This window comes from Calonectris borealis, chromosome 14, assembly GCF_964195595.1.
Source record: "Calonectris borealis chromosome 14, bCalBor7.hap1.2, whole genome shotgun sequence".
Classification (NCBI taxonomy): Eukaryota; Metazoa; Chordata; class Aves; order Procellariiformes; family Procellariidae; genus Calonectris; species Calonectris borealis.
Genome location: NC_134325.1, coordinates 15,183,684 through 15,211,312, shown reverse-complemented (window position 1 = coordinate 15,211,312; position 27,629 = coordinate 15,183,684). Strand labels below are relative to the sequence as shown.

At 37.1% G+C, this 27,629-nt stretch overlaps 1 protein-coding gene across 1 annotated transcript in view; it reads left to right on the top strand.

Moving 5' to 3' along the window:
* ANO3 (anoctamin 3) overlaps positions 1–27,629 on the top strand; it is a 222,379-nt gene that overhangs the window by 99,561 nt on the left and 95,189 nt on the right. Inside the window, exon 2 of the mRNA XM_075163291.1 lies at positions 26,461–26,673. Within this exon, the coding sequence (XP_075019392.1) occupies positions 26,461–26,673 (213 nt within the window). The remainder of the gene's footprint in view (positions 1–26,460; positions 26,674–27,629) is intronic.

The window sequence follows — 27,629 nt, the reverse complement described above, 5'->3', positions numbered from 1 at the left end:
GTTTTTAAGTGCTTTAGTAATGATCTCAACTTTCCCCGGTAATTTAGGAAAATTATAAAATTACAGATTTTTAAAATAGCTCTGTACACCTCCACAGCACGTCTCAAGACACATTGAGCTGTGTACGTGGGCCTAATGTTCAGGTAGCTGACTTGAGTTTGGTACAAAGGTTGCTGAAGGAGGCTGAAGAAAGCCATCTAATTAACAGACTTTTCATTGTATCTCGCTCTAAGGAGCCTTTGTCACATGCTAAATCTCATCAATCACTGCAAGCTAACAGGGAGCTACATCGCAGTTGGCAGAGAAAAAAAATCACTCAGTTCTTCAGCATCACAAACTAGTGATCTGCAGACGAATTCTCAGGCGAGCAATAATTGCACAGCGATGAACTGCCAACACGTGATGAATACCGATTTCAAATATGGCCTATGAGCAACAAAATCGCACCTCAGTTTGTTTCAGTGTGTGCAAACAAATGTGTGAGAACAAAAACTGAATTTCACTTTCATAGGGGCAAACTGGCAGCTGGGGTTAAAGAGAATCTTCTGTTCTTCTAGGTGTCACAACTCGTTGATGCATATCAACATACTGGGTGCCCCTTGATCAGCCTTTGTGTGTTTGTCTGTCTGTAACCTCAGACATGAAATCATCCATTTCTGTATCTTACCCAAATGCATTTAGGAGAGAAATTTATGTAACTCTGCTTCTGAATAGTTATGTGATACTCGGGTTTGGTTTTGTCACCAGTGTTGACTTTATGCAATAAATGTGTCCATTTACAAAGCTTCCATTTTAAAAAGCTCGGGAGTTATATTTGATTTTCACAGTGAAAAGTAGACCTATTTAATAAGCAAATTAAAAAATCATGGTCTTAAAAGGGCTTCTGGGCTTGCTTCATCATGTAAGGATTTAGAACAATCTAAATCTTTATCTTGGTCCAGATGGAGCTACATGTTCTATCTAATGGAACATGACCATACTGTGTTTAGCAGTATTTAGGAATTCCTGTTCCTTGGTTTTTCAAAGCATTTCATACAGAACAAGATACCGACATCTTTGGTTCAGAAAAATGGAAGTCTTGTCTGGCTGAGGTTCCTTAGGAGAACTTGTCTGCTCAGTAAGCTTTTCTGACATTATTCTTGTGTACCGTGTTTTTCAGTAATGACATGACTATGAAAAAGATATCTTTTTTAATTACAGACGTAATTAATTGGGAGAAATAAATGTTTTGATGAGGCAGCTAATTGGTGTAGCCATTAGTAATGCCAGATGTTAAGGTCCCTTTAGGGCTTCAGATCCTTGATATTAACCTCACAGGCAGCACTTTTAAAGCAGCGGTAAAATACATGTACTTTTTCCTCAAAAACTTTTTAAGACTCAAAAAGATAACCTGAGCATATCAGATAACCCTGTGACAGAGGAAAAAATATCACCATAGCAGCTGAAAAACAAACTGCTAATATAGAGAGTACTTAAATAAATAAGTATGTTGGATTGAATTCCCTCAAGACCTCACTCGGTTATTTATCTACAGTGTAGGTGCTGCATACATAGAGCAGTTTCAGCTACCTACCAGCACATACACTCTGCCATCTGAAGGATGTTGTTCAAGGGAATCTATACTAACTATGCATGAGACCGGGTGTTGCAATTCAGTCTGTTTGGTACATCTTTTTATTTTTTTTTTTAGTCAGAAAAATTGGATACTATTAGAAATCAGCAAGTTACTGAAGCAAAATGGTTACTTTTATATTAAATAAATGGATGAATGGTATCTTTGACGCAATAAGCAATCTCGAGAGATAGATGACTTGGAACCAGAGGATCTGAAATGTTTAGAAATTAAACTTCTAAACACTTAAAGTAAATCGATCGCTGATGTGTATATGGTACAGCTCAAGAAATAATTAAAAACAGTTTTGCTTTTATCCTATCTGCTAGATGCAGGTAGGAAACATGCTAGAAGCAGGTAGGAAAGGACCTAAAAGCTATTTCCTGTTAATATGGGAAGAAAAATACGACAAGTAACTGGAATCACTGAACCTGACAGTCCTTTCCTTGTCAAATCTTATAGCAGAAATAAGACTTAAATAATTTTTATTTCTGAACCAGTAACAGATAAATACAGTTTTGGGCCCCCTCTTGAGAGTTAAAACATGTCCATATCATTATCATGCATCTAGGTGCCAAAGACAGTGATTTTGTGGAAACAGAAGATAGCATCAACGAGCTATTAAAACCTTGTAAAATGAACCACTGAAAGCTTGAAGTATCTGCTGACTTAATCAACTAAAACATTAAATTCATATGGGGAAGTATTAATAAAAATTGGAATTGTTTGAGGTCATCCTGCTGGTTGTGCATAAAGTCACAATTCCAGTAATGCAAAGCAAATTATTCTGGGCGGAACTCCATCGGAGTAAAAGGGAATGTGGGAGCAGCACTGAAACACATAGGGGCTGCATTAAAAGGGGAAGTGAAGAGCAATGAAAATAACATACAGGTGTAAAATGCAAATGGCTAATAAGGCAGCTAATGTAATAGCAATGGTCAATAGGGTTTAAATGCAGCAAGGCAGCATTAAAAAAATCTATTACAAATGAACTAAAAAGTGAACAAAATGCTGCCATGAGGGAAAGAGTCCTTATTTGTTACAGATTGAGATCATGAAAGGCTATACAACGAAAGTCAAAATAGTAAATATTTTTGTATTTGGAATGAAGCAGAAATCATATATCCACTTATGTGATGCCGTGCAAGGAATAGAAAGTTTAACTTTTGTAACAAAGGATGATGTTAGAGAGCTGTTAAAATATTTTTAAATCAGCCAGCTTGATTGATTTAGACTCAAGACTTAATTTAGACCAATTAACTTGATTAATTTAGACTTGGTTAATTTAGACTCTTAGGCAATGGGTGCGAAGGGTTGCACGTTGGCTTTATCTATGGTCTAAAACAATGGGTGCGAACCAGCTTCAGTCTGAAAGCCAGAGAGGTACGGTTGAGGTGAGCCTGCGCCTTGCCTTTGGCAGTGCTTAATGCTTTAGCATATGCCTTATGCTACCAAAAGAATGTATTGGGTTTTGCAGTAGAGGTCTCCTGTCGGTGTCTGGTGGTGTATCGGAGTCCTGATCTGCACTGCCAGTGGATAACGTAACCCAGGCTGTGTGGGGTCTTGTGCTGCCGAGGCTAGGTCCTGTGCCCGAGTTAGCACGCGTGGAGGTATGGCACGTTACATTTGGCAGTGTGGTCACGCATGCAGTCGTGGGAAATGCTGTTTGTAGAAGGACTTTGTGAAAATTAACTTTCTCAGCTTGAGATCTATGTTTGATGGAAAGAAAAAAAATCAGCATGACCAAGGGATGGATTTAAATATATAACTAAATAAATGCTGGAATTATTTTTGCTTCTGTACAATGAGTTAGGGAGGTGGGAGGCAATGTTTGGAGTACGTGGCAGTAACTAATTGCCTCAATTAGAAATATGGTGACGTCTACTCTTGTGCTTTCTTTTTTTTTTTTCCTAAATTTTTCCTGTGTTATGGAAAATGGATTTTCTGATACAGGATACTTGGAAACACTCTACCTAATGAAGCATTTGTGATGGATGCCACAGGTGCTGATTGGAACATGGTCTGCTTTGGCTTGGTGGCATGCATAAGAAGTGTTTTGAGAATGGGTGCCTTTGGTTATACCATATTTTGGGGCTCGACCTAACCTAAGGGAGTAAGATTCAGGAACTTGCACAATATAGTGGCTTAGACCACCATGGGATTTCAGTCTTTTGAAATTGTACTGTCATAGTGGGAAAGGCTGGACGTACTGATCACTTCCCTGCCTAATAGCTTTTCTGAATTGGTCTCTGCACAGAGATGCTTGAGTCTTCTCGTGTTCCAAGTGCTGCTGGCCTTCCCAGTACCCTCTGCATGCACGTCCTTTGCATTCCACCTTTTGAAGTAACGTTGTCTTCTTTTCTATGGTAGTTTTACAGAACAGAAGTGTGTAGACAGCTATTTTGATATATCGTTCACATATAGTTTGTCCCATCTTAATGCAACTTCACAGGACTTTAAAGTAAAGCAAAAAATAACGCAGTAACATACATATTTAAGTACATTTCTACCTGCTTGGCATAATTAAAATATGTAGCTAATGTTTACCATTGCACTGTACTCTATTGCATCGATCTCAAACAGACTCAGCCTTAGGAAAGAACTCTCCAGCCAGAATTTCTTACATTTGAACTTTGTTATACCCTGAGTCAGTGGATACCTGTCTGAAGAGCAAAGCATATATTCTAAAGTCTAAAGACTTGCAGAACTTTGGCAACATGTGCTACGCGTACTCTCTAGCTAATCCAGGGAAGTACTATTGAGAATAAACAGCAGGCTTCATTTTGTTTTGGATTATTTTTCAGTTTTCACTGAGGAGTTTTCCAAATATATAACTGACAGTAAATAAAATAAAATTGATTGGTGAACGTGTACCTAGAATTTAGAAGAAAGATAAGTATTGCACTTAAGACATGGGAACTGCAGTATGCCAAAGATTTTTTCCAGAATTTGCAAAACTATTAATGATTTTGAGCATTCGGGAATGGCCATGCTACGTAAATATCAGCAATCCAGTGTCCAAACATAATAATTAAAAAATAACATTAGTAGTCCAATATCCCCCTGGTTTAAATGCTTGTGAAATCGAACAGTAATGATGCTGTCGTGCAGAAGGGCTGTGTTGTGGGTGTTAGTTGCTGGCTCAGAAAAGGGTGCTGTACACAGCACGCAAACAGTACTCTGTTTGTTTCTTAGTTTATTATTTTGTAGTATGGATGATTATCGCAGCTCCCTGCATGCAGAGAGTGAATTTCAGAATGAGAGATGCTATGATAATGCTGCAGGGATCATGGCTGTTGTCTGTATGCTGGGTTTTGAGAGAGTGTCGCTCTTCCTTGCAAACATATGAGCAAGCTTCCGTGTTTCTTCACTGCCTTGTAGTATTTTGAAGTCACTGCTGCTGTTCTACAGCTTTTCCTTCCTTCTTGGCCAGCGTAACCAGACAGCGATCTTCACATGGGCTTCAGGTTCATTATCAGAGTACTACCTTACACGGCACATTTAAAATGATAACAGAAAAGCTGTAGAATTCAAAACTATGAGTGAAAGTGGTAAGTTCTTGCTTGCAGTGGGTTTCTTATAAGCGTTGAGACCTTGTCAGGATGTCTAGGCTGTCCGCCTGTTTGTATTCCTTGCGACATGCACAGCAAATTCACCACGGTGCCTGATGCAGAGCTCAGGAGTGTCTGGCTGCTGCTCTGGTCTCCTGACTTGTGGATGGAAATCCAAGTTGTGTTATCTAGTCAGTGTCATAAATGACTTTCAGAAGATGGATAGTGTCAATAGATTTTTTATTGATCCCCCCCCCCCGCCAATACAATACAAGGGGCTTTCTGACTGATTTAAGAGGACCTTTTAAAACAAATTTAAAAGATGGCTGAGATTTATCCCAGGCTCAAAACACTAGGAGAGCAATGTGTACGGGGTGTATAAGACACCAAATGCAGGTTGCAGTCATTCAAATACATTTGTTTTAAAATTCTCATTTCAATCTAGATGATGTTTAATCATAGAATCATTAAGGTTGGAAAAGACTTCTAAGATCATCGAGTCCAAACGTCAACCCAACACCACCATACCCACTACACCATGTCCCTAAGCGCCTCATCTACACGTCTTTTAAATACTTCCAGGGATGGTGACTCCACCACTTCCCTGGGCAGCCTGTTCCAAGGCCTGACCACTCTTTCAGTAAAGAAATTTCAATAATGAAACATTGAAGAAGTACTGTATCCCCTAACCAGATAATATTAATAGCAATCATTTATAGTACCTCATTACACATCCCATCTGTGACATATTTCATCCAATTTCTTGCAAAAACAAGAAAAGTAGGAAGTGTCGATAATTTAGTTCTGAGCACTAATGCCACATCTGAAACAGATGTATCTTACTTTACTCAGAAGTGTGCCTAGCATACTAATTATTCCTTCCGAGACATCAGACAGCAGTCTGTCACTGCATTAAATCTAAGCACATAAAAGAATTATATAGAAGAGCAAGTGTAATCATTTGTACAGGTACTAAGGAATCTGAACAGAACTGCTTCACTCTAAGTTATAGGAAAATGTGAGAGGAGAATGAGTTACATAATAGCGGCTATAAGTCAGAGTAAAGGAAAAGTCTCCTCTGGGGTGATGTTAACGTTCACAAGAGTAAGAACAGACTTTAAAGATAGTCTGGCGGAGCGCCAAGCACCAGCTCCCATTGTCTTTCTCAAAAGCATGGGCACTGACCTGTCTTCCAAAGAAGAGAACTTGAAAAATGCGTACATAATTGATTTTAAAAGCCATCCAGAATATATTTCCTTTCCATGTGGAAATGGAGATGTCAGAGAGTAAATGGGATAAAAGGATATAGCCAGCCTCTCGAATTTAACCCAGGCATTCCTCCTTTCCTAGTATTCCTCTGGGCATACTGTTCCTCCTCCTATCACCTCAGCAATAAGAAAACAAAAATAATAATACCGGAACTCAATGAACCTGGAAATTCATTAATAGTAAGAAATGATTGCTTAAACATCTCTTTGTTGGCTTCGCTTGTGATTGTGTTTTCTCCCGATGAACACCCCATTACAATGTAGTCTTCACCCTCTGTGCTAATACCTGAAGACAGCTGTACGCGGAGACTTCCTTGGATTTTGAATTCCTTTTCCCAGTCCTTTTCTGACTGCACACTGATGTATTAATGCTGTCATGCCTTCAGTGTGCATTTGATTGAGCAGAGCAATGGTGGAACTAGACTGCAAATATAACCAGTATCCGGCACTTCACTTTTGACTTGCAGAAATTTTCAGAAAATGAGCAGAACTCAAACGGTAAAAGCTCATAGCTTTCTGGAGCATGTAAATATTATTTTTTGTAAAAAATTATTTGGAGTCTGTCTCGATGGTCCACAATGTGGATTGAGTAGTCTAAGTGGCCCAGAAAAATACAGCCAATTTCTGGTAAGAGATCTTGGTTTTCTGTCTCCTCAGATTTTGCTGGAATAGCCTGCCTCTTTCTTTCTTTTTTTTTTTTTTTTTTAATACTATATTACAACATTATCTTTAGTACTATAGGCCTCAATATTTCTTTCCTTTCACCACACCACATTGAAAGCTCTGATACTGCAGAAGTCATGCTCAAATGGACATATAAATTTTGCACACACATAAGTATTTTTCAGAAGACATTTATTGTCTTGATCTGTGCCATCAACTGATTCACAGTCAAAGGGAACAGAAATGTGTCTCAGGGTGATGGCTTATGGACAGTCTTGCTTTGGGAGGGTAAAAGTGACTGCTGGAGGTTAAAATCTCAGGAGAGTCAAAAACAGGAGCCTATTTGCATTGCAACCATTGAATGGCTGCTTCATTACACAGCCAAGTGGTTTTTCTGGGGCGGGCGATGAAGGTGGGCTAGGCAGCAAACATTGGGTCTTGTAGAGAATTGGTTTAGTGCTGCCATGCTTCGGTCTTTGCAGTGAGGAGCCCTCAGCAGAGGGGCAGGACAGAAAGGTGGGAATAGAGGTTTTTGAAAGTGATGCAGCTGGTTCCACATCAGTTTGGAAAGGCACGCTTATGTTTTAAACTATTTGATCTTCTCAATGCTGGGTGAATTAAGCTTTACATGTACCCATAATCATCCATTTCTAAAATTGCTGGTTTAGCTTTTAATGCAATTTAAAAGGACAGCACAAGTAATAACAATCGTGGGAAGATGAAGAGGAAAAAAACCCAGCAGTTTTCTGGGTTGTTGTTTTGTTTTGTTTTGTTTTTTTCCCAAATGTGAACCATGTTGCTAAGTGTATGCTCTAGTCATCTTTAGCAGGTTTTACCTCTAAATATTTTATAAAGAACATTGCAGATTGCCTTCCTCCTGCACGGCACTTGGATTCTAAATCATTTTATGATAAATCGCTTATTGTGTATCTCGGCTTGAAGAGTACTAATTCCAGTCAGAACTAAATTCAAACATCATCTGTTACGATAACCTGAATCATAATTTCTGAAGGCAAAATTGACAGCTTTAAGTATATGTGCCTTAAACAACAAAAAAGACATATTATATGAATGTGGGAGTAGGATTGTAGTATTTCACTAGTGCTATCCACTCAGATGACAGCTGGTTTTCAAACAACGAGCTAAGCCCTCCTATACACAGAGAAAAACAGTATAGGATGAGTGAAGGTTTAATCCTTACTTTAGTGAGCTCACAACTAAATTCACGGTGACCTTTATTTTTCCCCAGTAAATACTTCTCAGTGTATGTAGACTTTGAATCAATTTTTCATGCAGGAGGACTGTAATATTTCTCCATTCATCAGAGACTGTCTATCAAGCCAGTGGCAGACATGCAAGAAACCTAGTTTTTCTGATCCTGAAGCCTTATCTTCACATATTTGCACATAAGTAATGGGTAATATAATTTCAGCTTACATGTTCATTTAAAATATTGAGAATGATTTCAATATGATTCACTGCTTTTGTTCTCCTTTAAGAGATTTGAATTGATTTCCTTTAATTGAGTTCACTCTTCATACACTTGAGAAGTTTTTCTTGCATCACCAAATAAATCATGGTGATTCCTGGTCTCAGCTCTATATGTGTTTTGTGTACTTTTATTATGTGTTCGTTATCATAACAGTATTTAGAGGTATTTTGAGATGCATATGACTGTGTAAATATGTATTAAATTCTGCACAAAGAGCTTTGAAGCCATTAGTGTCAGTTTTCTAGATAAGTACTTAGGGATTCTTAAATCCAGGGATTATTTGACTGCCTCACATGTTGAGCCATTAAATCCTCATGTGAAATGTAGTATGAAATTTTTGGTGATTATGGATTAGCTTATCACAGAGTTTAGCAGCAAACTCATTTGTCGTCTTAGAAAGTAGAAGAGAACTAGTAAGCTACGCAAACAGGAAGACTGGCTGATCCTCGGCTGTGGAAGCACACAAGAAAATGAAGAAAGAATAAACCCCTCCAGACGCTTAATTTCTGTCATGTCTTAAAGTTCTTCTGAGAGGTTGGTCCACAGCTTCCTTCTGAAAGAGTTAAAGCCTCTAGCACAGTTTTGGTTGCTGAGATAAAGCCTGCAAGGCTGCGAATCCTAATGGAACTATTGTGAAAACTAGGCCATCTTGCAGGAATGACTTTGCTTCTATCAAATGCTTAAAAGCACCATGTGAGCACATCTGCAGGGAAGGGTTCCTTTGGTTTCTCCAGTCTTTTGTATTTCTCCAAATCGTATTGACCAATGTACTTATTGTAGTTTTGAGTACCAGAGGCTGGAGAAGAACTTTCTCAAGTCATCTGTCGAAGGCAACTTAAAAATAGTATCATGATTTTAGCTTAATATGCAAGGTAAAGGGAAACTAAAAGATGAGATCTCAAAGAGTTGAATTGAAACCAAGGAGTTCATGGCCTCAGAAACAGCTCTTAAAAGATTATAAAAGTTGGTAGGGAAATTACTATGAACATAAATTGTAAATAGCTGGTATTTTTCATATTATATTTAATATAATGCTGTGTTAACTCTTATTTATTCAGTTATTACTGGAATTCCTTTTATATGCCATTACTATTATTTTTTTGTAGACTGTACAGTGCTAATCAGTTCAGAAAAGCCAGAACATAAATGGCTTCTACAACCTTAACTGCAGATATCATATAGCGCATCCTGTTGCGTTTAATCAGCTCTCTTGCGGTTGGCTGCAAAAGAACCTGCAAAGTCAGAGGAGCGTGATGCAAGCAATCCTGAAGGATGCTGAAGTCTGAGCCACTGCCAGCATACCTGAGCAGACAAGCCTCGATCCTCTTTACAGAACCACAGCATCTCCTGAGTGTGGCTATCATAGCACAGGGCTGAAAGGGTCCTCTTGAGATCACAAGTTAGGGTTACTATATTATTTCTGACAGATTTTTTTTAACCTTTTCTAAACAAGCAAAAAAGGAGGTTTTAAAAAATATTATTTATGCACTCTATTTTAGGGCTAGCTAACCTTATCTGTTAAGAAGTATTTCCTACTGTGTAACTCAGTTGGTTTTCTTGCGACTTGAGCTCATTGCTGTTTTCCCTGACTGCTGTGGACATGGAGAAAATTGCCTTCCCTCTCAGATACATAACTGCTTATGTATTTGAAGACTATTATCATGACTTTCTTCATTCTTCTCTTGACTAAACAACCCCAGTTTGTCAATGCCTGTTCATCGGACATGTGTGCTAATTCTAATTCTATCCCATATGTTCCATTGTAGACTAAGTGATCCATTTTTCCTTTCGAAAATGAAATGCTAAGTATTTCAATATATTTATTGTGTCATACTTTTTTAATGAAAAAAGGCTATTTTTTCAACCTTTGTTCAGAGTAGGGGCCAACTGCTTTTGAATGCATGCTATGACAATTTTGCATCGTCTCTGAAATCAGAATTCCATATAAAGTATAATCAAAAGCCTTACTAAATCAAAGTAGAGGATGTACAATATGCGTCTCTCCATCTGTGAGGCTTGTTATTCTGTTTTAGAAAGAAATAGGGGTAGTATGATCAGATTTGTCCCTGGGAAATACATACTGGTGTCTACTTCTCTTTGTGTGTTCCTTCTAGTCAGCAGTACGCAACCGGCCATCTACAGATCCCTGCCATCTGAAGAGGTTATGAAAAATAATTTATGCAAGCAAGTCTTCTCTCTGAGAATTATATTCTCTTTGTGACCAGTGTTTGTATTCACGGCGTTCATGATCTTTCCAGGGTATTTTAAGCAGGATTTCTTTTTCAGTCTGTTTCATATAACTGCACTCATACCTTTTGTTTTTTCCCTGCATTCTTCCAGAGTGCCAGCAGCGTGCTTTCAGCATCTTATCACAGAATTCCCCAGCGCGTGTATCAATAAAGCTGGACAAAAGGGCTACAACATGCCTGAATTAGTAGTGTGCAAGTTTAAAAATGTGGAGGGTGGAGTGGATGAAGCATATGGCTTTGGAACAAATTATCTAACATATAGTAGAGATTTTTTAGAGTTTATACTTTGACCAAATGTGGGTGTATTTTTCTGAACATTTAAAAAGCAAGGCTTTTGCAAATTCATATATCCCATTCTAAAACATGTGGGCAAGATAGCTATTCAGTGAAAATGTCAGAATTCTTTTTAGCATTAGCAAACGTATTTTTTCCAGTGTTTTTGAAACAACTAAAGCACTTTTTTTTTAATTGAAACTGGCAAAAAAGAAAAAAAAGCCTGGGGCACATGCCTGCTGTCAAAATGGATGGAGTTAGTAAAAATTTTATGAAACTTAAAAATGGAAATTCTTGGCTGTTAAACTATAGGAGATTTTAGGCATCAATTTTATTTTGTATTGGTGCATTTTGTAATTCATCTCTGGTGTTGGAATATTTTGGAAAAATATCCATACCATTGCTGCTATTTACTGCAAGCTGTGAGAAGAACAACTATATAACAATGCAAGGAAGATGAGAAGGTCTTTTTTAGAAGTAACGTTTCTTCCTTCGGCGCTATTCGGTAGCACAGCTCTCAGAGTTGTCAGTGCTTTCTGCAATTCAAGGCAGAGCTGCAAGTGGTGTGGGATGATCTAGCATCATCTCAGAAAACATTTTGTGACCTTCTAAGTTCCACTTGCCGTTACAGTAAAGCTTAGGTTTCTTGGAGGTGCCTGTAAGGTCCTACTTAGCAAAGAATATCCATCTTATTTTCAGTATACAAGTAATGCATCTAAAACCTGGTTGCTGCTGATGTTGGTGAACATCTTTTGGTTTATGTAACTAGGTTCTGAGCCTGAAGTCTTGACTAACAAAAGCGCTTGCACCATAACTACACACATGGTTGTGCAGCAAAAGTATACGCTTATTTAGTTCCTACAATTCCAAAATGTTTATAAATGAGTAGTGATGTGCTTAAATCTAATCACATGGCTGAGCTCTTTGCAGGGTTGTGTTCTGTGAGCAGCGTTCCTCCATGGTCGCCAGGTCCCTGGACATGTGAGGAGAGATGGATGAGGTATGGCACCTTCTTCCTGGGAACTAATTATTAGGTAAATGCACCCTGCAGAAAACACATAGACCCTTTCATTTGCCTACACAGTATAAATCACAAATCAGCGTAGAGGTGCTAGAGGAGTTCCTTATCTTTTTCCTCTTATCAGACAGATGACCAGAAAAAAATACAAGTTATAAAAAAAAGCAATTTAGAAAAGCAGCAGGGTTATTAAAATACAAGAGTGGAAAAGTGTGAACCCTCTTTATTTTATTACTATAGTGTTCAAATAACAGGTGTTAGTTTCAATTTCTTTAAAAATAACTTGTTCTGTCCTTGTTCATGCTCACCAAGTTAACCTTTTGTTCAAGAATACCTACATGTGTTACTGTCTCTTAAAAATATCCATTTAAGCAGTATGTTTATTGGGAACTCGATTTAACTTGTAATTAGATTTAACTATATCTTGGTAACTCTATTGCCATAGCATGACCACAGGGATGAAATTAGAAGCAGTAAATGTGTATGTTTTTTTTTTTTTTTTAAGCTGCAGCAAATACCTATTATTGTAGATATTTATATAATTTTGTTGACAGGCACCTATACTGCAGTACACAATCTAGAAAATAAAGAAATAAAGTGTGTTTCATTATCCCTTGCAAAAATTAAAATTCCCATTTTTTTTTCTTACAATAAGAAACAGTTTAGCCTTTCTCCTGTTTGCTGACAGAAGAATAGAGTCAGTGGAAAGAGAAGTTGAAATGCTAATAACTAGTTTATAACTGAGGTAATAGCTATAGGTTAAGTTTAGAATTATTTCTGGAATTAGAAACAGAATTAAAAAAATGGGATGAAGAAGGAATTAAAAGGGTGAGGCTTTCGAAGATTTGACAGGAAGCAGTGACTAATTACGTAATTTTATGGTACAGGTTCTATCAAACCTATGAACTCTGGAATTGATTATTTATGTTCTCTTCTACCTTGTACTTATAATCTTTGTTATACTTTTTCAGTAAGACATTGCCATACTGGCTTGGAGATTTTTCTGAGTCATATGGATTTGTTCTTTTCTGTGAGTTGTTTTTTGGGGTTTTTTTTGTTTGTTTTTTTTTTAAACCTGACTGAATTTTTTTCATGAGGTGTTCCACTGGGATGGAATGGCTCCCATGGAGAAGGAAGCAAGGCAGATAAACCTCTCCAAATTATTTCCTCGGTACTCTTTGTCTTACTTTTTGCTAATTTTTTTTTTTAAAACTACCTCAATCCAAATAGCATATTTATGCTATTAGATGTTTCCTTCTGATTTTCTCATTTTAGTTTGTTTATTTTGATACTGCTCTTTATGTTGTATGTTTATTTTGGACCATTTCATGCCTCTTTAATGAGAGACTTACATCCACAAAAGCGAGAATGCTTTTTTCCACATTAATTACATTTATTATGATATAGTACTATCTTATACCAAATTTCATCTTTCCTTCAGTAAATGTTTATATGTATTTTATTATTTGCAACCCTTCAGGTTGTGTTTATACTTGCATTTAAAAATAGATTATTTTACACTGCAGTGTTTTATCTGCTGTGTCTTGCATATTCTGTAACCTGCCTGGCCACAAGAAACACTACCATGCTCAGCTTTTAAAGTGCCTGTTACAGGACTCCGCTTTCTGCGAAAGGATCATCCATTCTGCACAGTGCATAAAAGTCTATCTTTAGCAATGTACAATGCTTTTAACTTCTGCTATATTGTCCATCCATGCAAAACTGTCAGTTACTGTCTGCTTTGATCTCTCTTCATCTTAGCATTTTTGAAAAATGTGAAAATCTTCACAGAGCTTTTTTTTTTAATTTGGCACCAAAAAAATGTTAAACTTGATTTTTTTTTTTTTTTTTACTCATTTATTTTCAAAGTTTATAATATTTGTATTTTTCCACCATCTCTTTCGTTGTACCAATCCATCTGCCAAGTATATATACTAATCCTCCTAAAAAATATTTGAGTTTTTCTCTGAGAATACTAGTTTTATGGTTATTCTCCAGTACACTTGGGTATAATCCACAGCAGAATATTATCCCAAAACAAATCTCTTCTGGCATGAATTCAGTTTTTTAATCAGTTTCATTGACCACTTTTCCCGTGGAAATACTGTAAGCCTCAGACAAGTCATTGTCCTGAGGACCTTCTGCCTTACTGCAATTCTCAACTGAAGTTTTGCAGGCATCAGTTATTCAACTGAATATAATCAACCTACTCGCAGGCTTCCTTTGAATTGGAATCGTAGGACTGAGAGCTTCCCATTTGTTATAAACTGCAACTAGGTCCGTCTCTGTAAATGAAATCTGCGCGGGGCAGGGGGGGAGTTTTTCCAGTTCTGACTGAAAATACATAGAGCAGGATTGATTATGACTGAAAATACAATGACCAAAATAAGCGACTTCTTTTTTTGTAAGTTGGTAAATGCCTATGCACTGTTCAGCGCAAGACCTGAAGCAGCTCTGTGCACCTAGTGTATGTGTAGCTAACCACCCATTCCTAATTTTGGATCAATTTCTGAAATTGAAATACAAGTTGAAGTAATCTGCCGGTTGATTTTTTTGTTGTCCGAGTCTCTTACAATTCCAGGTAGATTTGCACCAAAGTCTGAGGAATATTGGGTTATTAATACTCTACTGACTGAGCAGCTCTTTTTAACTTTGATTTGCTCTCCACGACGCGTTATCCATTTTACCAAAGGCAGATCTCACACAGGTTTTATATATTGTTCTGCAAAGATATATGCAAAAAGCTGAGCAAACCCAGAACTTTATAATCATATTCCTATTGATTTTTTAGCTAAGTACACAAAATAACAGGGCTTAGTAATATACTATGCCTTTTGTCTTACCTGAACACCTTTATTGTTGCATCAGATATAAGCTGAATTAGGTCATAGGACCCTACTTCTGACTTGTTGACTTCTAATCTGACTAACCATGACAAAATTCAGAAGGTGAATAAAGACATCTCACAATTCATCTTGCTCAAAAAGGAGCTGGTTGCTTTCAGACCTTTCATCTCCTAAGGTGAAAAGGGAGTGGAGCCATTTGGATGTGCAAGTGAGGGAAAGCACCGACATCTTGAGTTTTATGCCTTCTTGGGCTGTTCACTCCAGTTATTTGCTTTTTTGTTTGGCTAGCAAATAAATATTATAACCTGGCTCAAAACCCTTGATACCTATGCATTTTATGCTTGGTCCATTTAAGCCCTATCTTCCTCTATTAAAAGGCAATAATGCACTTTCTTCCTTTTCCTTAACCTCATTATGTTGTTGCTAAATCAACTCAATTGTACCAGTGCCAGTCTTCTGAGGCTGCTGTGAGAAAGCATTTTCTGAAGAATTCTAAGAATAAGGCCCAGGGAATAGGCTACTTTGATGAGGACATACAGCCTCCCAGAGATTTACTATGTTACTGGATTTGGGGGAGAAAGTAGAATATTTTGTTGGATTTCTAACGTTTTCTGGCAGATATGTTTATAAGAACTTTGGACATCTTCCAGACTAGTCAGCAGCCTTCTGAAGCGTTTTAATTCCCATATTCAATTAAGCACAAAAATATTTTGCTTTATTTGCATGCAAGTATTATTGATTAGTCAGGCACCAATTTCATTCTGTTAAAGTTTAAATTAGTTAAGACTAGATAATCATGGAGATAAACTTTACAAAAGGTATTGCATAAATGAATTAAATCACTATTTAAAGCTATTTACTTTTCTTAACTGTGCTTTTAATGACAAGTAGACCCCCTTGGCAACAAAATCCACTCTGCTTGTCTGAACTGTTCCTTACTTTAAAACTGTATTTCTCCCACCTTTGTCGGGAAGGATCAAATGTATTGCAGTTACCTGCAAATCAGACACTTAAAAATGCTTAAAGTATGTCTCGCTAACATGGACAATACCAGCAAAGTGTATAATCTTGTTTGTAATAGTGATCATGAGACAGTCTCAAAGATTTGTACAAAATGAATAGTATTCTGTAACATGTTAGATTTGGTATGAGTGCTGCCTTACTGCTGCAGTACTAAAAACAACATCCAAATTTGTATTTAACTTGAATACAATTTTTGTAGCCAAAAAAAAATCAACTTTTCCTTTCCATTTTGGTGCTCTTAAAAATCCATAAACTAAAATCTGTTTCATTAAAAGTTATTTCCTTGTGGAGAAGATGAGAAAATGAAGTCTTAAAGCAGTTCTTATTCAGATATACAGAAAGAATAGATTTGGGGCCTGTGTTAGGTAATCAAGAAAATAGGGTAAAGAAGTAAAGGGTGAGGATGTGAAAAAACTGCTATTTTCAAAAGTTGGCTGAATCATATTGGTTCCAAAGTAGGTAATGCAGTTGCGCTTAGGTGGGAATACCACCAGTTTTTGTGTGTATACATGGCAATCCATACCATACAGGGGCTTAAAAGACTTCAAGTAAGAGCTATTGGGGCTGACACATGGTTTTCTGTAATAGAAAACCTTTTTTTTCCTAATTCTGTAAGCATACGGTATAATAGGACTGCTTAGAAATTTCATGAGATAGATGTCTTTATTTCCCCCCAAACCCCAAAATAGATTTCTAATCATGTTTCAATACAGCGACCTTTAAGTAGTGGTATTTTATTGGGTTCTTCTACAAACCTTGCAATTTGGGACAACTTTTTCTACATTTTGTAGATACATACTTTCAAATAGCAAATGAAAACATGTCTATACTACTCTTTTTTTTTTTTTTATTTCTCTCATCCTGTGAGTTAATTATGTAACTTTTATCAAGGTAAAGCTGTTTACAGTAATAGACCTCATTTTAATTTTACAGCTGATCACTAGGAATTGTCCTGACAGGCGCCGTGTGGGGGCAAGGCCAACCTCCTGCTCTGTTTAGGAGGAGAGGTTTGTGCAGCTTGCAAGCAATTCTTTAATTCCGGCAGTTGAATTTCCTGCTGCTTTCACAAGGAAATAGGTCTTTGCTTCACTGGCCTGAGCATGAGAGGTGTGTAATGGAAGAAACATAACTTCTCATTCTCCATGAAAGCACTGTAGTCGGTCTGTGCTTGGTTTTTTTGTTTGTTTATTCTGCTTTTGGTATAGTTATAAGAAAAATAAGGCCACGACTATTTGAAAAGAGTTTGCAGTCAAAGTTACAGAAACAGAGAATACTGTTTGCAAACATAATTTAAATGGGAGGAATGTCTTCAACATTCTTTATGTCCTTTAGTTTTGTTGCGTTATCGGTTTGCTTCCACTGTCACAAAGGGAAAATGTGTAGGTGAAGATCATGTCGCAAGGGAGTAAAGAGAGTTCCATGTTAATGGGGATATAAAATCTCAACCTAAACATGAATATAAAACTTAACTTGTGAATAACTGTTTTACCATTTTTTTCTTTTCCAGTGGAGTTCTCTAGGAATTGTTTTTAACCCTAGCTGGTATTTTTAGTAGAGACCTGGAAGCATATTTAAAATCATCACTGCACTAGCGTGCAGAGGTCATGAGGACTGAATCTCTTACTAAATGGAGTGCTGGCCGACAATAAGCATTTCAGTACAGAAGTTGGAGACTTTTCCTGGGAAACAGTGTCCCAGGGATTTTAATTTTTGCAAGGGGCAGCTATTTATAAAAGAAAATCACTGTCCATGGAAGGTCTATAGCCAAAAGGGCTAATGTGACTTTTAAGCCTTTGTGTTTGCTGTTGTTACAGTGCTGTTGGAAAGTTGAGTGCTACTCTATTGTCAAGTCAAGAAAAAAATCTGAAATATTGATAGGGTTCCATTAAGCCTTCTTTATAGTGCTATACTAAAGTAGTTCTTTCTAAACAGCTCATCAGAAAAATATTTTTTTTTTTTAAAAAAAAGGTGATTTGGTATCAAAATCTATGGCTATCTAAAGAAGTACAGTAATAGCTTTCTATTTCTTAATCTAATGGATAAAGTACTGTAAAATAAAAAATTAGAAACTGAAACTTGCACAAAATGTTGATACTATTTACAATGGGGGAAAATTCACCATCTCTGAAAACTGTTATACCAGGAGTCAGTGTTTTTTAAATAATCACTGATTGAACTAACCATATAATTTTTAAGTTCTGTTGTGTATGTTTTCTTGGAGAAATTTCAGATAATCCTGCCAATTCCTTTCCCTTTCATTAGCGATGCTTCTGGATTGAAGGTTATTTCTCACACGTCTAACTTGAGAGAAAAAAAAGCTAGCATGAGTATAGGCATTTACAATTTACTTAATTGTTTATGTATATTCCTCTTTCCATGATACTTACAACTGCAAAAAACTGAAGCAAAATCATGCTATTTAATGGAAGCAGTCTTCAAAGGCATGATTGATGATATCGTTAAACTTCATATTATTTCATAAACACCTTCATAAATCAATGTTGTTCATGTAGTGGGATGAAATTGAAAAATACCATCGCAATGGCTTACTAGCATTCAGGATGTATTTATTGGCTAGCGTAGCAGTTATATTCACAGGTGGCTACGTTTGAAACATTCAATAGGAATAATGTTGGCCTGTTCACTTCATAATGGAAAAGGCAGTTAAGGTGATCTTAAAAAATACCTTTAGAAAATTGGGATTTCTAAGGTTTCCTGATATGCTGATAGTATTGAAGAGAAATAGGATTCATCCTTGAAGGCTGTTTTCTCCCATAGTTAGTATGTGTCGTGTTTTTCTTTTCTTCACAAAAAAAGGATTGGTTAATTTCTCCAGTTTTGATGAGGCTTTTTAAGTGTGTTTGTTAATATAGTAAGAATACTTGATGCTGGGTTTTTTGTTTTTTTTTTTTCCTATAAGAATGTAAAATGAAGTCAGAGGTTAGCCGGTTTGATTCTGCCTTTTATATAAAAAAGGAAAGTATGAGTACATTCCTCACTTACTCAAATACGTGTCTAATATGTGAAACCGAATGCCTTTTGTATTTGTTGAGGTATTACAAATAAATAAGAAAACTCATTCTGTTACTGAAATAATTTATTAGTTCTTCATTATTACATATCTTTTGGGTACGGTTTCTCAGAATTTAATAGAGTAATTATCCTACATTAAGTTTTCTTTTGTAGATTGCCGCTGCCAATCAGAGTAAGCTTATTCTTTAGCAGTAAGTACCTGTTACATCCATTCAGTGTTGAAAATGAAATGCTCTTCAAAATTGAGCTGTTTTATACTTGATACTGTAGAAGTATGTTTTCACATTAAACTTAAATGTCATGAAAACCATTGCAGGCTTTTCTTCATATTTTACGATTAAAGATTCTAACTATGATGATGCTGTTGACAGAAACATTTGAGATTTATCAGTTTCTCAGTCTGTTTAATGTGTTTTATGAATGACTTTTCATTTTAATTAGTAATGTACGGTATGTGAAGCCAAAGGCTTTACAGAAGTTTTCTTACAACTGAGAAGGTATTTGTATCAAACTTGTGATGACATGAGTAGTTGGTAAGACCTGCATGTTGTTGATATTGATTGTGGACATTGTTATATAGCATATCTCTATAAAGCTGATGCTACTGATTTGACTTGTGTAGTAGCTACTCCTGTTTTATGCTAAGGTTTATGCTGGATTAAATGGGCAATAGTTACCGGGCTATTCTTTTGAAATTAGCACTGGACCAACCTTGCGAAGTGTGCTTCCAGCATTGGGTTAACAATGCATATGGACTAGCTGTCAAATTTTCCTCATCTAAAATTAGAAGCAAATGAAATGCATTTTTTTTTCTCTTAATGGTAAAGAAATGATCAACTCTATCTGTATTTCACAGAATGAAGCATAGGAGAATTTTTTCTTTATGTTTCTAATGGCCAAAACCTGGAGGCATCTGAGAGCAGGCTTCATTTAGAGTCTTTCTAGATTGGCATAATGTTGAGCATGTATTAAATTGCGCATACTGATTTAACGATCAGAAGAGCTCCATCTTTCCTGCCTGCTCTGCCAGGAAGCTATGAGAAGATGTAGTACAGCTGGCTATTCTGGCTTTGAGACATGTAGGGATTGGCCTACATGACAGGAATCCCCAGCTTCCCCTCGGAAAGAACGCTCTCCGAGGCAGAAGTGCTAAAATAAAAGGCAGGATCTGATTAACCCATAAACTTTAACCACCTTTTTCTCCAACATGAGAAACTTCTATACTCATTTCCATACTCATGCTAAGTGCTGGAGGAATATTTTCTAGACATAAACCAATAAATGCAGTTCAAATAGAAAAACAAATGTATTCTTTTTTTGCTAAATGTCTTTTATTGCAGATCCAAATATCCCTCTGTGTGTGACGAAGTTCTAGTTGGAAAGGTGCAGATTCTAGAAAACACCTCTACGGAGAAGAGAGGAAGGAACAAATATAATTTCAGTAAATCAATTTAGTGACCCAGTTGATGATGTCAACCACAAGCTGTTTGTGCACCAGAGCTGGGTAGGCATTGGCATGCAACAGCAAATGCCACCAAACCTAGCACATCGCAGAACTGGACTCTGACACGCTAGCAGAGAATGAATTAACTTGTTAAATTTGAATCATGGAGGTAGATCATACTACTAGCATAACAGCAAATGTGCTCTGAGGTTACTTTGCTGTGACTCATTCTCTCCAAGCAGAAGCAGCATGGTATTACGGAATCTGAAATGACACAAAGGAATATATAGTGACAGAGGCAAAAGGGAGTAATTTTCTTTTAAATTGAGGCAGCGCCTCATGAAAGAATTATACTCTTTTTTTATATGTATCACTTAAATTGTTGTTAAAATTGAATGACAGTGTGTGTTGTTTGCATTACTGTAGATTTCTTTGGTAATAAAGTGATTCATCTTGCTACACACAGTGACTCCAATACAGATGCAAGAAACATTCTTTTTTGGCAACAGTAATAATTATGCGGTAGAGTCCATAATTACTGACAGCACATCACTGCTTAAGAAATTGATCGTTAAAGCCATCCGGAACAATTATAAAATACATCTTTTTATATATTATTCTATATTACCCGTTGCTATGTCTAACTACTGTAGACTTTGGTCTAATAAACATGTCCATTTAGGAAGAGCTACAAAGAATACTTCTCAGAAAACTTGCAAGTGGCATAGCAGACACATTATGTAGCATTGCTCTGTTCTGAACACAGCAGTGTGGGTGCTATAGCCCACTGCCACTGCCTACTCGGCTGGCACAGAGCATCCGCTTCAGAATCATTGAGGAGCAGAGTCCTTTCTGCTCGTACCTATTTAAAGACCTGCAGCACCTTCTGAGATAGCAGCAGCTTACCTCTATCTACCTTAACCTCATATTAAATTAATACTTAATCTGTCTGACTAAGAACAGCTATGCTGTGCTGCAGATCTGGAAGAACTGTCCTCGGTAGACTAACGAAGGTCTGCATTTCTTGGTAGAGCAACACTTACATTGAAGCAAAGCGTGTTCTGTGAGCTTCGGGGAGGTTTTTAAATGAAAGGCTCTTTTAAACCTTAGCTGTTATACTTAAATATGGGGAGTATCCTGCTAACCAAAGGACCATCTTTGTGGACTCATATGTTGAGATTTAGATAAGAGAGACTTGCTGAGAGTGACATCCTTCTTCAAGTGGCACAGATTTTGATGAGGACAATTCCTTGGAAGTTCATGGCACTCCAAGCAGCAGAAATGTTTAGATTGCTTATTTCTTTCTGGTACAGTCGGAGAGAGGTAATATACATCACTAAGAGACTAAGATTTGTAAGAACATGCTGCAGAGTAAATTGTGCTGTCAAGCAGAGAAATAGTGTGGTAAAACAGACTCTCTACACTAATCTTCTGAGGATCTTTGACACTGTGTACCGCTATCACAGAAGATCTGCTGATCCTGTACAGACAGGAGGCTTTAGCACTCTTCGTTGCAAAAACCCTGTGTTTAATTTTGCTTGGCATTGAAACCATAGATATTTTGGGGTTTTTTTCCTCTGCCTTATATTCTTGGTAGAGGTGAATATTAACGTGTATTTGTAATCTAATCTTTGTTTATGTGAATATCCTTGTTCATAAAGATTTCCCAGGTATTTTGGGGACTGTAATTTTCTTCTGTGGTGCGTTTGGATATAGTTTACTTTGACAGGAAAGGCAGCAGTCTTCCAGAGGTCACGGTCTTGGCGGAACAACTTGAGGCGTTTGAACAAGACAGTAGCAAACATCTCTGGCATTAACTGGTGAATGTATCTACTGGGTCTGGCTGGGATGGAGTTAGTTTTCTTCATAGCAGCCCGTATGGTGCTGTGTTTTGGATCTGTGACTAACACAGTGTTGAGAACACCCCACTGTTTTGGTTATTGCTGAGCAGCGCTTGCACAGCATCATGGCCTTCTCTTTTTTTTCCCCGCTCTGCTCCGCAGCGAGCAGGCTTGGGGTGGGCAAGAGTCTGGCAGGGGACACAGCGGGGACAGCTGACCCCAGCCGACCAGAGGGGTATCCCATGCCGTAGAGCATCACACTCAGCAATACATCTGAGGGGTGGGGAGGTAGCCATTGCTCGGAGACTGGCTGGGCATCAGTCTGCTTGTGGGAGGTAGTGAGTGATTGCCACTGCATCATTGTTTTGTGGTTTTTTTCCTCATTTCCTTTACTTACTAAACTATCTTTACCTCAGCCAATGAGTTTTTCTCACTCTTGCTCTTTCCATTCTCTCTCCCCATCCCGCTGTGGGGGGGTCAGCGAGTGGCTGCATGGTGCTTAGCTGGTGGCCGAGGTCAACCCACCTCAATGTACAATGCGTTGTCTTTGAAAATGTGTTTCTAATTTTGTAAACAAATTGAAGCTTCATGAAAAATTAGGAATTCTTATGAATCATGCAACTAGCTACTGAATTAGTGAGGGCAGTATGAGACTTTGGCAAATACATACAAACATGTCTGCTTTTTTTTCATTTTATTTTTAAGTTGCAGCAAGCAATTGCCCAGTGGCAAAGACCGACTTGCACAGCTGCCTCCTGTCCTTCACGAGTTCCTTCTGCTCTCCTCTGCGGCCTGGCTGCTTGCTCCCTGCTTTACGCCGTGGTTCCTAGTCTGCACAAACCGCGTGTCCCCTGATGTGATGTGGCTTTCTTGCTCCCCAGCTTTCAGGCACACTCCATTAGTTATCCGGCTCGTGGGATGCATCCGTGCTCCAGCGTGTTCTTTCTGCCTGACCTGCCGGTTCCCGGGGTACGGTGTGACCGTAAGCAAAAGCAGGAGAAACAAACCCTCTCCATCACGGAGCTGAATACAGTAGATTAGCTCTTTAATGAACTTGGATTTTGCTCAGTGTTGAATTACTCAATTTTTATAAGGATAGCGTGCATCAAGGCCCTAGATTGAGTCAGAAGGTATATAATAATGAGTTTCTCAGAAACAACTATGAATTGGGCTCTTTTCAAATCATTGTCCCAACTGTTTTGTTCTAACTGACTTTGAAATGTGGGGGTTTTTGCCACCATGTGCTTCTACAATGTTTTTTCACAAAGGTAATCCAATAGGTGAAAGGATTAAGAACATTAATCATTAATATAATTCCATAATGGTGAAGGGGAAATTAATTTTATAGCTTTGAAAGGAAAGTGTAAATATTTTGCAGAACAGAATGCCCTTAGCATCTGTATTTTAGCTTCTTTTATTTTTTTTTAACTAAATTCACACCTTATAAGTGTACAAGAGCCTTTCAGGAATAGATTTGTTTTAAGTTTTCATAGTGCCTATAAGCCATCCTATGTGCCAAATACCGGAATACAATACGAGGCATACTTATTGCAGAGTCACAGTCGTAAATTCATATTGTCGTTCTATCATCGTTATTAAATACTTATTTACTATCTGTCAAACCTGATCATTTAGAAATACATCTAATTGTAGTTACTGAAGTGGAATAATGAGCATGTTTATGGATAATGATAGCTGTATACAGCCCTGATTTTGCAAATATTGACAGGTTCAAATTTTGGTTGTCTGACAAATTCCTGAGATTTTGGGAAGAAATATAAAATGGGAGTTAAATGGGATGAATATTGATAAAATTATCATCTTGAAAGGGTAGTTAGATATTTTTTGATTGTAAATAATTATCATGCTCAGAACAGAGACAGCCAGTCATACAAACAAAATGTGCTGAAATAGTATATACTACTTTGAAAACTGAATTATTGTTAACCAGAGTAGCACAACGTCAGCTGATTTAATTGTTTAAAAATCTCATACTACATTTTAGCAAGAACACCATAAAATAGATTCAATATTAAAACTACTAAGTAATTTTTCAGTCACAGTTTTTAATTTTGGTGGGAAAAAAATTTCATATAGCCAGTTTTACGGCTTTTGGTTCCTTTTCAATATATTCATAGAGAAGTCATATTGTGTGTTAATGTAGTAATAAGAAATAGTTAACAGGGTCTGAAGGTCAGTAACAGCTAAACAGAGGAATAAAACCATCTTTTTTTTCTCAGAAAAATCTGACTTTTGATATTAATTTTAATCTTATTAAAATGTGAAGTTATTTATGGTCAAGCTTTAATGCATTAATATTTGTTAATTGGAATTGGGGACTGAAGACCTGTGTAGCTGATGGCCTTATGTTTTTGCATTAGAAGGCCCATGTGAGAACAGTGGGAATACTCAAAATAATTGTGGTTTTGTATGCAAAGTGATGAATATGATGTTTTCCAAGGAAGAAACTTGACTCACGTGGGGAAAAACGAATATTAGACTACCTCTCATTAGCCTTTGATCCAGCAGTGATGGATAGTAGAATGGTAACAAAACAAAATCTGCTTGTTTTAATCATTTGTTCATGCACAATAACATTTTCAATATTCCTGACTTTTTGCAGGTTTTCAAGGGGGTCTCATTTAATATTCCTGTTCTTTTATGAAATACCTAGTATTAAGTGAGTGTGTGTATTTGAGTGCCATTAAATTGTTTCAGGCCTACATTTTTGTAGCTTAGTGTAATTAAAGTAATATTAATGAGAACACTTTCGAAGTGCTGGGGGGTAAAAAGGAAAGAATAATGTTCTCATGGCACTCTGTAACACTTTCTAAATCCGAAATGCTAAGTGATAATGTCAACAAAGTTGATGATAATGCATTATTTGGTGTGCGTTGATGAACAATTCTGTACGGGGGCTGTGGCTGGGGACTGCGGACTGGGCACCAGTGGACTCTGGAGTTGCATCCTGGCAAAGAGTCTTTCAAGTAAAAGAGGTAGAAAATCGGTTCTTTTTTCCCCTTATTTCTTGTCACTATTACGTCATCAATTGTGCTTTCCTAGACAAATGCACTTGGATTATTTAGTGTTTCCCTGTGAATTTTTAGAAAAAGTAAAAATTTTAGAAATTATTATTACATTATTACAATTTAGTGTTGATGAGGGTCACAGTTAACATAAAGGGAAACTTTGTTTCAGGATTCAGAGACTTAAAAATAAGTTCCATTCGTTCAGACGAGAGATAATGTTCTTAATGCCTGATACAGTAAGCGTAAGTTTAGGAAATGTAGCCAATCTCTTGTTTGTGGACAGGCAATATAAGCAGTTACTACATTAAGTTTGTTCTGTCACCAACAAGGAGATACAATATAGACCATGCTAATTATAAAAAGTTTGTGAGATATATTTTGGAAACACGGAGTTGTAATGTTAAGATAGGAGAAACTCAGAACAGTGAATGAGTTTTGGATCATTTTTAAAATGGCACGCTGAAAACGGAGATTCCCAAATCACATTCTTCACTTAAATTAACAATCTGAGTTTTCAAACATTTTCACTGATACCGCATAGTTGACTGGTGCATCTGTCTGTATGTAGGCACCTGAACCTAAAGCCAGGCAACACATACAAAAACCCAAGACTGGCATGTGTCCCAGAAGAAAAACTAGAAAAAGCTAATAGATTCAGCAGAACTCGCAACAGCTGCAATTCAAAGGAGAAGGTGTTCATGAATCCTTCAGGAAGCTTGTGAACATCTTTTGCTTGTATGCGATTTTTTTGTTTGCTTGTTTGAGGGGGTTTTATTAATTTCTAGCACTGAATTAAAATTTTGTTTAGCAATCATTATGTGGATGACACTAGGTGCTGTCATTTGCTTCGGAATGACTGTATGACATATGTACCACAGAATCATCAGATTTAGAATATTGAGAATTCGAGTTGTGGGATGTTGATGGAAGAGTAGGTGAAGAATTCCTGGATTTTGTTCTCAACTCTGTATTCTTCTTTAAATATTTTAAACATTTTTGTTTAGTTGGAGAGTTGCTTATTAAGTGGATAAATCACCTTGAGTTTTTATAATTAGCTGTCTTTCTTTGGCGTTGCCTATTATGGCAGAGCTTATGTTCTTTTTCTTTTGCTTTTTCAGGTATGAATACAAGCAAGAGTGAGACAGTGAAAGAGCATCCATTAAAACCCTCTAGAAGATCTATGCCATGCCTAGCCCAGAGCCAAACACATCCTCAGAGTCTGAGCAAGCATTCGTCATTTCTGCAGCCAAATCGTGTGCAGCCGCAGCCCCGGCCTCAGCCTCTAAGCGCAGGGACATCTACAGCTACAGTGGACGTAGTGTCAGAACGAGGTAGGAGGTTTTTCTCTTTCAAGAGCTTGTTCCAACACTAGGAATGGAAGGGATCTATGGGAACATCATTTGAAGTCCTGTGGTGTCTTAGACACAATTTTTTAGCATCTTTCATTAAATTATTGGGGTATCTGATAAGCTTTGATTTGTTTAGATATCTACAGTTTGTTGGAGAGTTGTTTTTGCACAAAACAGAAGAACCACAGTTAGGGAGTTCTTGAGTGAATCTCTAAAATGTTTGAAGTGAGGCTTAAACTAATTTTTATTTTATTTTTCTGAATTATAAGATTATTTCCTTCTCACTGAAAACAAGACAAGAAAGTGCTCCTGTATGCTGGGGAAGAGCATGAAGGTTTCTGTAGTCTGTCCTAGGAGAGAGAGAAAAAGTAAATATTAGGCTTTTGGCAAGAAATGTCTTTAAGTATGAACATGTAGGAGCAGATACATTCATTCATGAATAGCAGAATCAGGGAAGAGTGGTATGGAAAGAATGAGCGAAAAGGGAGAAAATCCCTATGAATTTTAGCTTGTGTTAGAAAAAGGAACTACTTTTCTTTTAGGATTTCTATTTTGACAGATAAACGTGCCTTAACAGAGAGACTAATCTAGTTGGAGATCCAGGTCACTGTGTGTGTCACTGTGTGTGACAGCTATTGCCATACACTATTGCCAACTGTGTGTGAACCTTTATAGAATAAATTAACTTGGCTGGCTTCTGCTACTAGATTTTGATAAGTCCTTAATGTTGATAGGTACTAATTATTACTCTAGTAGGTTATTTCACCAAGTCAAACTTCTCTCAGGAATAGAGTGAAAGTTTTCATTAAAGTGATCTTGGGTTTTTTTCCACCAATGAAAAGTGCTCTTCAAAATTTCAGCCTAAAGTTTTTCATTTGAGTCACTGACAGTGACTTTAAAAAGTGTGTCTTTTACTTACAAAATACATGTGAATGCTG